Raw genomic sequence first — 12,886 nt, 5'->3', positions numbered from 1 at the left:
CCATTTAAAGTATGCAGATGACCTTGTTGTTCTGAGCCGGAGTAGTGCTGCTGGTATCCAGCAATATGGTAGCTCCTAGCAATATGCACTAAGTATGGGTTGGAACCAGTGGTTGGAACATGATATCAAATACAATGCCAATAAGAGTGTTGTTTTAATTTGCAGAACTAAAGAGGACAGATGTTTGAAATGTCCTGTGTTTAAACTGTCTGATAATAACCTTACTGTCTGTGAGGTTAAATAGGTTAAATATCTTGGTCATTTTATTTCGGAACAATTGTCAGATGATGATGATATTTATAGACCGTGGCGCAAAATGTATGCACAAGCAAATGCTCTGTTGCGAAAGTTTAGCATGTGTTCGGATGGAGTGAAGGTGTCTCTGTTTTTAGAGCATACTGCACACCACTCTATACTGCCCACTTGTGGTCAGAATACAGGAGGGCGAACATGCATGGACTGCAGGTGGTGGCATAATAATGATGCCATGAGAATATTGCTCAGGAGACCTAGATGGAGCTCTGCAAGTGAGATGTTTGTCACGGCAGCTGTTAACACTTTACAGGCACTGCTAAGAAATTTGATGTATACATTTATCTGTCGACTCAATGTCTCACAGAATGTCATCATATAAAATGAAATCAAATAATGTATAAATCAAGAAATAATCAAGTACCAGCTAACATCCAAAAACTTTTTTTTGAGAGAGATGGGGGATATAATTTGAGGGGGAAGACCAATTTAAAAACACTGAGGGCACGAACAACAATGAAATCCTTTTGTATTTCAATCCGTGGGGTGAAGCTCTGGAACAGTATGGATGCTGAGCTCAAACAATGTTTAAGCGTGAACCATTTCAAAAACAAATATAAGGAACATTTATTTAAAAGGTACAAGTTATGTATATGAAGCGATTAATAGCATGGTATGATTATTTATATTGTATATATATTATATAATATGCACTATTAGTTAATTGTATTGTACATAATATTACTCTGTAAATACGCAAATTGGTATACATATTATTAATGGTATATTATATTGAACATATTATTAATAATTAATAATTTATACACTAGAACTATAAATTATATTTATTATGCAAGGTATGAATGTATTTGTGTATATATATATATTAGGGCTGTGGCGATTCACTTATAATAATAATAATAATAATAATAATGATTGGATTTATATAGCGCTTTTCTAGACACCCAAAGCGCTTCACAGAAATCATTATTCATTCACACCATTCGTACCAGTGGTGGTAAGCTACGGGTGATGTAGCCACAGCTGCCCTGGGGAAGACTGACGGAAGCGTGGCAGCCATTTCGCGCCTACGGCCCCTCCGACCACCACCAACATTCATAGACATTCATACCCAGTCATACGAGGCAATGAGGGTTAAGTGTCTTGCCCAAGGACACAACGACAACAGCTGGGAGGGAGCGGGATTCGAACCGCCAACCCTTGAGTCATTGGCCGACCTGCTCTACCTCCCGAGCTAATGCCGTCCCATATCTCCCGATTCGATACTATCACGATTCTTGGGTGCCGATTCGATTTATATTGCGATTCTTAAGTATTGCAATTCTACGATTATTGCGATTCGATATTACGATTTATTGCGATTTTTGTTTATTTTTTTCTTTTCTTTTTTCAGTTTGTTTGCTTTTTTACACTAGATTAGAACATGGGAAAAGTTGAATCATACACTAGAGACTGTATATTATATCATGAGTAGGGCTGGGCGATATAGTTAAAAACAGGGGCGGACTGGGATCATAATTCAGGCCGGGCATTAGATACCAAGCAGACCAGGCCGATATGGGCAGACGCGCGTGAAATTTGGGCCGTTTGAAGCCCAATTTGGGCCGTTTGAAGCCAGATTTGGGCCGTTTGAAGTCCAATTTTACAATTTCACTTTAAACCTGAAGTGTAATTATTACTTCAGACTAACTAATAAAGTAATAAAACCACTAGTAAACCAGTAGGCGGCGTCTGGCCTGCTGTTCAGTGAGTGGCCTGACTGCAAGCACCCAATTTTTTTTTTTTTTTTTTTTTTTTTGCGATTATCGATTCTGGAATAAAAGATCGATTCAAAAAATCGTGACATTAAAAATCGCGATACTTAGGTGAATCGATTTTTTCCCCCACCCCTAATATATATATATATGTATATGTATATATATATATATATATATATATATATATATATATATATATATATATATATATATATATATTTGTATATATGTGTGTATGAACATATATGGTTTATTGAGAATGTAAATAGTATAAAAGTGGAAGTCAATTGATTAAGAATGTGAACTGTGGACTGGGGGTAGGACTAAATAAGTACAGTGTACTTCATCCTACTCCTTTTCGGACCTCGTTGCTGACACGTATTCTGATTATTATTGTTTATTTTTTTATTTAATTTTTCGTTTTTTTTTTTTTTTTTTTCACTTATAAATATATATATTTTGTAACATTGATACTACTTGTGTATATTACTATTTCTTTTTTTTTGAAAGTCCGAAATAAAGCTTTCATTCATTCATTCATTCATTCATCATCAGGCTGCTGGCTAATCCCTACTGTACTGATGTCAGATATCAGTCACCTCTGTGGGGACTGGGGACACTAGTATAGGTCACTTTTATGACTACTGCTCTTATTTATTTAACTCGTGTTTTCTTTCCTACTGCTTGTAGGGTGTCTTTTTATTGCTGTGTGTATCTTTTGTATGGACCCTGAGTCTGGAATAACGTTTTGATTGATTGTGTCTCGATGTGTCCGGTGCAGCTAACGTAGCAGTGGAGCATGAATGTGACCCAGGGGACGGTGGGCAGCGACCCGGTCATTCTGGCCACGGCTGGATACGATCACACGGTCCGCTTCTGGCAGGCTCACAGCGATCTGCACCAGGACGGTCCAGCACCAAGACTCCGTATCCTTAACCTCACCAGGGTTGGGAGGGTTTAAATTTTTTGTTTTTGTCGGCTATATATATATTTTTTAGTCTTAGTCCTGTCTCAAATTAATGTCCTTAGTTTTTATCATTTGTTTTTGTTTAGTCAAGTTTTAGTCGACTAAAAGTCTGAGTATTTTAGTCTCTTCTAATTTATAGCTTACAATACAACATAGTTACCCCGATTCTACACAGGATTTCCAGTATGCCTTTGTTTACTCTAGTCTGCAACATTTGTTAGTGTATATAGCCCCTTTTGAGACGTCTGTCATCTGACTAACTGTAACAGAATGATCAGTTACCCTCCACAGTCCCTTGTCTAAAAGCTAAGTGAGGCCCGGAAAAAAGTCCCAAGCACAACATACCAATCCGCTTGCCGTACAAGTGTCGCAGAGACATTCCAAAGCCACCTACCAAAGCAGAAGTTACATACTTTTTTCTGTAACTGTAAGGTTACTGTTTTACTGTGTCTTTGGTAATCTGATAATAATAATCCTGTTACATGTCAATCCCGTAGCCTGAACGTTACTGTGTTTAGCAAACATTGTACACTAAGGCCCAGATTTATAAAAAATCATTTATAATGGGTAAACGAACCTTTGCAATGACAAACATAATTCAAAGGAGTTAGGTCTATGTCAATGGTTTTGCTTTTGCACGTGATAAAATATTTAGATATTAATGGGACATAATTGGTTAATGATCTTTTGAAATTGGCACTGAGTCTACTGCACAAACGAAATCATTCATTTTCTTAACATTTGCCCTCAGCAAGTCAATTCACTTGAAGTCACGCATGACAGGAGTATGATTGCTGCTGCAGGTTGGCTCACAATCGTTTATTCCTCTTCCTCCAGCTCCTCATCTATAGAGAGCCGCAGAAACGAGTCCGGAAATCATCGATGCTAACAGTCCTGGTTCTTCACTGTTTTCGCCTATGGGAGTTTTGAATGGGTTTTTGGCGCGATGCTTCTAATAATCTCTCTGGGCAACGCTGGCTTAATCAAACGCGAACCAGTGTTTAGTAATATCATCTTCACACACGAGGACCACTTTTACGAGTTTTGAAGCTTTTACGTGCCGTTAAAAGGGCGGCTAGCTAGCAAACGGCTAAATGAGACTACACTCTTGAGTCGATGGGGATATATACGTCAATAACGTCACCACTTCAAAGGACGAACGCGGAAATTCTCTTTCCCTCACCTGGTTCAGCCCGGGGTAATCAGTGCACACATCAACAACAGTCCAGGTTGAGTGCTGACGTGACGTGGAAGCCTATGCGACAGTGTGTAGTTCTGGATTAGCTTAGCACGAGCTTTTTACCTCTAGGGCTCGCATTTACGCTACAAAACTCATGAAAGTGGTCCTCATGTGTGAAGATTATCCCGCTGAACCTTGGTTCGCGTTTGATTAAGCTTGCCTTGCCCACAGACATTATTTGAAGCATCGCGCCAAAAACCCATTCAAAAATCCCATAGACAGAAACAGTGAAGAACCAGGAAGTTCGGGACTTCGGGACATTCAGCCTACAAAAATACGTCATCCCTGGGGCTCTCTATATATTGTAACGAATCAGGTATTCGTCCAAGGAACCGGAGACTTGAAGTTGGTACAGGCCTTTATTCTGTGGCTTCACATCAGCTCCTAGCGGTAGCTTCGCTGCTAGCTCTACACCCACGTCCAGTCAACTCCCTCTCATAGCTTGACTGACCATGCCTCCTACAGGATGGTCACATATACACCCTTCCCCCTAGGAACACACCCACACATATCAGTTCCTAGCTAAACCCGGAAACACCACATTACACGCCAAACCCGGATCGCTACAATATAAACACTAGTAGCAGAGAGTAGCAGTCCCACGCTGACGGCTTTGTTGTCTTCCTGCAGCACGCACGCGAAGCAAAGAAGTTTGTTTTCAACTGCCATAAAACACAAAAGACGTTTTGCAAGAATGGAGAAAGAAAATTCTGTGAAGTCACTCAAAACGACGCACTTTACAGGAGAAGCATCGAGTGAAAGAGCCTGGACCAGATCACCCTGAGCTCGCCATTAAACAACAGACTACAGACAGAGGAAGAAAATACACTCGTTTCTAGTAACTAGTAACGTCTGAAAAAAGTAACGTAATAGCTAGTAACGTCCGTTACTACTTGCTTGATTTAGGGCTGGAGTGGACGATCATTCAATAGCCTATTATTGTCGTCTTTCAGTGGAATCATCGTGATGATATGAAGTTATTTTAATAGTGACATTTTTGCTGTCTAAATTGATGATGACAAGCAAATGTTACTTAAAAACTGATCAAATGAGGTATGGCAGGAATATTATTTGAAAATATAAGGTTTGTTTGACATCACCATTCAGTTCAATGAGATGAACACTGATTTTGCATACGTGAAACATATGATATTGCTATTGAGAAGAATCCTTATGATTATATTGATTTCAACCTCATCATCCAGGCCTATATATAGCCCTCCCTGGACAACAATGCACCAGCCTCTACTGTATAATACCATGCAAATGACTGTAATAATGATACAGTACAGTACATACAGTAATGTGGTATTGGGAGTGTCTTGAAATGCCATGAGGATGCATTGGGGAGTTGTTGTTCTAAACCAGAGCACGGGGGCGGGGCTAGACAGTAAATTGGAAATTTAAAAAGCAGAGATCTCAGGACCTGGCCGAGTAATCGCTGAGTCATCGGTATTGATCCATAACCCTGCAGATATATTAGGCTCATTTTGTGCTTTGGGCCAGTAAATTTCTTACTAATTGCCCCTTTATAGCAATGTGTGTAACGGCTGTATGACACCCACACACCCTTTTTCTCTCTCTCACCCTGCATCACCCTCTGTGTGTGTGTGTGTGTGTGTGTGAGCAGGCGTACAGTGCCGCCCTGCAGACCCAGTGGCAGTGGGTGGGCCAGCTGGGTGTGTGTGTCGAGCAGCACCTCAGAGACAACGCTTACTTCCAGGTGAGACCGCTGCCACGCACAAAGTAGATATTATTACAAGTTACTAGGGCATTCACGACTAGTGAATTTTACTAGTCGACTAGTCGTCCCTAAAGGTAGTCGACTAGTCGCTTTTTTCTTCTTTTTTTTTTCTTTTTTTTAATCTTTAAGAAAAAACATGAGGTATTTACACAACATACATGGACTATCATATCCCATATCCCCCACAAAGAACATGAAAACACAACAAAACAAAACAAGAAAACTGCATAAGATACACAATAATCCAAGAACAAACAAGACTATTGGACAAACAACCAAACAAAAACAATGCATTCAGCTCCTATCCTGATAAGCCTAATGACACTGGGGTAAAAAGTTCTTAAAGTCAAACTCTGTATGTGGTTGCCATATTTCGGGGATGTCTAAGAATCTGCCTTTGCTCTTGTAGTAAATGTTATCCAACGTATGGTAGCTTGAGAGTTCATTCCACCAGTGAACTACAGCTGGGGGATTGGATGTTTTCCAATTTAAAGCTATGCATTTCCTAGCTGCCAACAGGGCAAGATCTATGTATTTACTTTGAATGCATTGTTTTTGTTTGGTTGTTTGTCCAATAGTCTTGTTTGTTCTTGGAATATTGTGTATCTTATGCAGTTTTCTTGTTTTGTTTTGTTTTGATGTTCTTTGTGTTGTGTTCAGTATCAACTTAAATAATAGATATAAATGTCATAAATTGGAAACAAAAACGCTATAAGTTCATATGTAATTGCATATAGTAAGTGTTGAATTCTAATACCTTACATATACCCACACACACAAGGTATTCTCTCCTGCATGTTTACATGTCGATTCAGCACATTATTATTGTTATTATAATGTCATTTCAGCATGATTGTAACCTACTAGATTTATTTGATTATTAACAAGAGCTAACTCTACCTGCTCTAACTTTTTCACCTGCATCTTCCCAGTTCTATCTCATTGTCCTGCCTCACACCTCATCTCTTTATGTTCGTGTCTCATTCTTGCTGCGTCAAACCCCTTTGAAACATCTGCTCTCTCTCTCTCTCTCTCTCTCTCTCTCTAGGAGGTGCAGTAGGACCTCCAGACCAAAAGAGAAGGCGTGGCCGAGGCCATCCGCTCTGTGGAGGACTTCCTGGCGGAGCGAGGAGACAGTCTGAGCCCCGCGGAGAGGGAGAACCTTCAGGGGGCGCTAACCAAAATGAAGGAACAGTACAGCGCACTGACAGACTCGGCTAACACGTCACTGACAGAGCTGGACACGGCCATCAGCACCACCGTACAGCAGAACACACAGAGGGTAAGGAGATCAGAGCGGTTTTACATTTATATGACTAGTATTAGAATATAATATTTGATTGTTTATAGCTCATCTAACATTGGTCCTCTCCTCTGCGCTCTCTTCCAGGCAAAGGCAGTGGGGGAGCTGCAGGAGACAGAGGGACAGATAGACTGGCCCAATTCCAATCCGCCCCCTTACTGCCTCAAGCCCTTAGAGGCGCGTTCACGTGAAGGGAGTGAGGGTTTAGGGATGTCCCACAGTCAAATCGCAAAGTGAATGAGGGCTCGGAGTGAGCCCTTTCTGCCCCCTTACCGTAAGGGAGCAGCTATGGCCACTTACGGAAAGGGAATTGCCCACAATGCATAGCGTTGTGTGATGTATAAAACGGGGAAGGCTGCAAATATCTGTCAAAAAAATAAAACAACACGCGCGAAACGAACGCGGTGTTTGCGAGTGCGCTGGAATGCCTTAATTGACAATGAAACATTACATTAATAGGGATTTCAGATTAGACAAAAATATTATATCAGAGGAATGCAAGTAGTTACCGTATTTTACACAATCCTAGAATAATCATCGATCATTTCTATTAGGTCTACAATTGCAATCCACAACTTTTTTGATGAATGAGAAATAGTTTTACCGAATCTGTATTGTACAGTATTGACATTGTGTATAATGTTGGGTGACATGTCATTATTATGCTTATTTTAATTATAATTACACATGTTGCAGATTGCAGATTTTGCAGTAGGCTACATTTATTTTTAAATGACCTGTTGTCCACTCGGAGCCAGAGCCTGGATGAGAACAGACTCATCAGGGAGTCTATTCCTCAAAGCGTCTTGACAATAAACAATATATAGCGAACCCCAAACGTGCCAGAGTCAACATCATCTTGTCAAGTGCAAAGGGCTCTGCTGTCCCAATCCTCTTATTTAGCCAATGTGGATCCCTTCCACACTTGATGACTCAACCACTTTCAGATGGCGGCCATTAGAGGGTTCAGGGCTTGAGTGTTTAGGGGGCGGATTGGAATTGGGCCACTCTCTGCTGGAGGAGCTGTCCTCCTTGAACCAGCCTGGCAGGAGAGTCGGCTCTGGATGTTACTGACGCACCGTTCTCCTCCACACAGCCAGACGGCGCTCTGCTGTCACGCACAGACATGATTCAGGTCAGAAACAGGAGTTTTGGAAATGTATTTATAGCAGAAACACACAAACTAGCCTTTTATTGGTCAGTTTCATCCACAGCTGGCATGATGCCCATTCCTCTCAGTTTTTTCTGTTCTTGGAGAATGTAAATGTAAAGGTTTTGAATACTGCCATGTTATTCAGTTATGAGTTTCCTTTTTTCTGTCATAGCGCGTTTTGACTTGGACATCTTCCAACATTTTCACGTCTCTTGACCTTTGCCCTCTCTCCCAGGCGGAGCTGCAGTCCCAGCAAGCCCCGCTGCTCCAGGTGGCCCAGTCGACCCGCTTCCTCCTGGACCAGCCCGACTCGGCTGTTCCTCCCCAAGAGAAGCAGCGTCTCCGGGCCGCTCAGGACCAGCTGCAAGCCCAGCACCACGACCGGCTGCAGAGCTGCCAGGTATTCAGTACTGTTACTACTAATGTTACGTCTACAGTATGGACTCCTGGCCGGCTCTTAAAGCAACTTAAAGAAGGTGTGAGTGATGATACCTGATATTCATCTAGACTAGAAAGAGAGTGTAGTTAACGAGTAATGGGCAAGTTAGAAGGCTGAATGTAGGCAAGATGGCTTTAGATGTTGAGTGGTGGAGATAAATGTACCCACTCTGCACCCTCACCTATTCCCTGTAGTAGATAAAAAAAATGGTAACTAACCACTATTTCTACTTCTTCTAGGACTGTCTGAGGAAGTCTGAGGCTCTGAGGGATGAACTGACCAAGTTCCTGCAGGAACATGGAATCCTGGGAACCTGGCTGGAGAAGAGTGAGCAGGAGCTCCGTTCCCTGGGGGAAGGAGAAACCGACGCACAAGGCCTGAAAGGCAGGCTGGAGGAGCACAAAAAGGTGCACACACACAAACCATTTGTTTCTTTTTACGTAATTTTTAGTTAAAGGATTAGGAAACATCACTCAATGTGTTTCTAGCCAGAGTAAAAACTCACACAGCAGTCTTCTACTGCTGGCCACTGAGCAGCTGCACTGTAGCAGTTAATTCAATTATTATTATTTTTCAATATACTGAATTCTTTTTCTATAAATGTCATCATCACAGACATGAATATGCCCACATCTGCTCCAAACTGATCTGTAATCTGTACTTCTTCCCCCAGCTTGCTGAGGAAGTGATCTGCCACAAGGCGGACCTGCGCTTCGTCGCCATCTCGGGTCAGAAGGTTCTGGATTCGGTGCAGGGAGCTCTGGAACAGGTCGCTGGTTCAGACCCGGCTCTGGACGGCACCAAGCAGCTGGTGACCGACAAGCTGCAGGATGCCAACCACAGATATACAGCCCTACACACCAAGGTCAGGGTTGCTGGGGTCTTATCTGAAAATGTATAATAATTGTGTTGAATGAAACTTGATGATCGGTTTAGCTTTGGATTGGATAAGGATTCTGTAAGAATCTGTTTTTGAAATAAGTAGTTCCAAAGTGAACTCAGATTTACTTTGAAATTAGGCACTTCCTCCAGCCTGGTGTGAAGTGTGACTTGTATCCTCTCTCTGTCTCTGTGGGCCTTGTGCAGTCGTCAGAGCTGGGTGGCCGTCTGTCTGGCCTTGTGGAGAGGTACCAGCAGTACCAGGACGAGGCGGTGTCGCTCCACTCCTGGCTCAGCACTCAGGAACAGAACCAGAGCATGGCCGTGCCCAGCGGGGACACGGACCCCCAGACCCTGCAGAACACACTGAGACAAGTACAGGTGAGAGAGACACGTGTCCAAAAGACCATACACACTACAGTACACTCAGAACATACTATGTCAAGTAAATACAAGTAAGGGAGAACAATAAAAAGAGGACAACTCACATGCACGTGCTCACAGACACACACACACACACACACACACACACACACACACACACACACACACACACTCAAAATAAGGAAAGATGTTAGTGATCTGGCCTTGTTGGCAGTCATCATTCTCAGCGCTTACATCATTGATTCTCAAAGTGGAGTGTGGGGACCCCCAGGGATCCTTGAGGGGGTTCCAGGGCGTCCCCAGCAAAAAGGGCAATACTTTATTTTCACTGTGATTCCATTCGTAAGTAACACAATGACACAATGTATTACTATTTTGGTCAATGGTCAATAAGCAATCTTATCAGATGGGGGACCCTGGAACAAAATCTTATCCGTGGTCTAATTTGTACCAGTTTAGGTGTCAATGTGAAAAAGCTTGAGAACCACTGCGCTTAGATCATGTTGTGTATCGACCAAAAACCACAAATCCAGTCAAGAAATCAGAGTGTGGAAAAAGTACAGAATCTTCTCTCTGTTTGAACATCCTTGTAAGCGGTTGAAATGACTTGAGTTGTGTTTTGTGTGTCCTCAGCTGCTGCAGGACGAGCTGGCAGAGCACACAGCTGGTGCAGCTGAAGAAGGTGAAGCGAGCTGGCAGAGATCTGCTCAGCACAGAGGAGTCTCCTTCCCTCAAAGCTGTCCACATCCTCTGTACTGCAGGTAGCTAATGCTGTCCCCTCAGTCTTTCACACAGGCCACTGCTTCTGTGTGGAGACTGTTGTCCATTTACTATCTGTTATTGTCACCACTTAACCTATATCAAAACAAGCTCTGACAACATGTACACATTCAATTCACTTTTTTTTGCATTTAGCTAATGTTCTGGTTCAATCATTTTTATTCCACAAACGGAACAGAAAAAATACAAGACATCAGAAAACACACACAAAAACAACAACAACATGGCGACACCCCAGCCTTGAGGACCAGAGCATTCACAATACATGTACTCCCATTCAAAGAGCAGTCATATCAAAAAGATCAACCTCCACATCAACCGAGCCATCATGTACGATATCGCCCGTCGGACATACAAACGAACAAAAACAAAAACAAAATAAAAACATCACCCAAAAACCATATGCACATGCATTTCTCATTCAGGAATACAAATATAATTATCACATGTCTGACAGTATTTTCCTTACTGGAAGCTAATGTTCTTACTTGATATTACACTACATTGTCATTTAGCAGATGCTTTGTCCAAAGCGATTCACAAGTAGAACTTCTTATCCAGAGTGACTTTTAACACATTCACTGCCAGCCGTTTTTTTTTTACTGTAGGTAGCTTCTGCCAAGGTTTTTTTTTGAGGATTCTGGCTCATCTTTCAACAGCCGAGGATTATTTTCTGCTAAGATTTTGTGAACACAAAATATCTCAAAAGAACTAATAGAATGTGTGCTTTCTCTGTCTAAAAGAGTTAGTTTGTAGAGTTAGTAGTTATGTAGGCATTAGCACTTGAATACAGCATGGTTTCAGCGTCTGAAAATTTAAGCTGAGAAAAATGCCTTTTTGTGAAATTCGATAGAACAGTCACTTTAACCATTCATTTTTGGCATCAGTAAGACGTCAGACATCTAAACAATAGTTTTGAACAGTAATTTCCTCCATAACAGCAGGAAACCCCCCTCTCCTTCAAACTCCTCCCTCCATGTGTGTTCTCCTCCTGCCTCCCTGGCTCTGCAGCGGGCGTGTCACAAGCGAGTTGCTGCTGCTGCTGCTGCTGCCTGTCTGCTGGCGGCCGCTCTTTGGGCGAGTCTGGTGGGCTCGCTCGTTTCTTGGGGTTTCGGGTGAGAGCTTTGATGAAGCTTTTGCGATTCTGGTCTTATTTATGCTGCGTGTTTCAAAGTGTGTTCCACCCGTAATCTATTATGCAAATTTGCAATCCCCCACCGCCAGCTCCCTGCGCGAAAGCGAAAAAGGGTTTTCGCCAATCCATTTTCATGAGAATGGCTTCCTCACGCGGCTGTTTTTGCTTAGCTTTCTCTCGTCTGGAGAGCACTGTCGCCACTTAGTGGGTCGGTAAAATAGATTATACACATTCAATACCTCCCATATTTTAATATGAGATGTAAAAGGGGTTGATCGACGTCCCACCGTCAAATTTTTTTTTTTTTTTTTTTAAGACGAGATATCTCGTCAACGGCAGTCAACCGGTTTTTTTTTAAAGACGAGATATCTCGTCAATGGCAGTGAACGTGTTAATGAGTGCAAACAAGAGAATAAGCGGACATTTCCAGAGTGCCAACATTACGAGCAAGCAATACTGTAAGTCAGAGCCACAGCACCCAGACAAAAGATTTAAAAGGTAGCAATGTTTGTTCTCTGTTCTCTGTTTCAATCTTTGTCCAGCAGCGGCCAAGCTGCAGGCGAGGAGGCCACGTAGCGGCCGAGCTGCGTATGCGAGCTGCAGGGCGGGCGCAAGAATGAAGAAGTGAAGCAGTGAAGAATTCCTCAGATTTACACTAATTTGACCTGCATTCATCAACAACACTACTAAATTCCCATATACACTACGTTGATTTTCAGCAGGAAAAAAGTGGGAAAAACGGTTTAGTACCTCTTTAAGTTAAGGTATCCTTTATTATCCCCATGAGAGGCGCCAGGCTAACGAGAGAAGAGGGAGTGATTTTGTTTTGCTC

General features: G+C 42.1%; 1 protein-coding gene across 3 annotated transcripts; it reads left to right on the top strand.

The window, feature by feature from the left end:
• The first annotated feature begins 2,824 nt into the window (after positions 1 to 2,824).
• Positions 2,825 to 12,781, top strand: LOC310786896 (microtubule-actin cross-linking factor 1-like). Of its 3 annotated transcripts, none has more exons than XM_083648227.1 (11): positions 2,825 to 2,956; positions 3,749 to 3,800; positions 5,868 to 5,960; positions 7,030 to 7,263; positions 7,372 to 8,419; positions 8,673 to 8,837; positions 9,116 to 9,283; positions 9,550 to 9,741; positions 9,963 to 10,136; positions 10,773 to 10,900; positions 12,600 to 12,781. In XM_083648227.1, the coding sequence occupies exons 5-11, from the start codon at positions 8,411 to 8,413 to the stop codon at positions 12,628 to 12,630; spliced, it is 867 nt and encodes a 288-aa protein (XP_083504353.1). In that variant the 5' UTR covers positions 2,825 to 2,956; positions 3,749 to 3,800; positions 5,868 to 5,960; positions 7,030 to 7,263; positions 7,372 to 8,410; the 3' UTR covers positions 12,631 to 12,781. The 3 variants fall into 3 exon arrangements, with proteins under 3 accessions (XP_083504353.1, XP_083504351.1, XP_083504352.1); XM_083648225.1 differs by having other exon boundaries at positions 12,597 to 12,781; XM_083648226.1 differs by lacking the exons at positions 2,825 to 2,956; positions 3,749 to 3,800 and having other exon boundaries at positions 5,692 to 5,960; positions 12,597 to 12,781.
• Positions 12,782 to 12,886: the final 105 nt, after the last annotated feature.

This window comes from Poromitra crassiceps (assembly GCF_964638095.1).
Source record: "Poromitra crassiceps genome assembly, chromosome: 12".
In the NCBI taxonomy this organism is placed as follows: Eukaryota; Metazoa; Chordata; class Actinopteri; order Beryciformes; family Melamphaidae; genus Poromitra; species Poromitra crassiceps.
Note: the sequence above shows the minus strand (reverse complement) of the source record. Positions and strands in the feature narration are given on the sequence as shown.

Bases quoted from the DNA above. Each gene is read 5' to 3' on its own strand.
- LOC310786896 (XM_083648225.1), top strand. The intron at 9,284-9,549 runs GTGCACACACAC...TTCTTCCCCCAG, and splicing joins GGCTGGAGGAGCACAAAAAG to CTTGCTGAGGAAGTGATCTG. The intron at 9,742-9,962 runs GTCAGGGTTGCT...GGCCTTGTGCAG, and splicing joins ATACAGCCCTACACACCAAG to TCGTCAGAGCTGGGTGGCCG.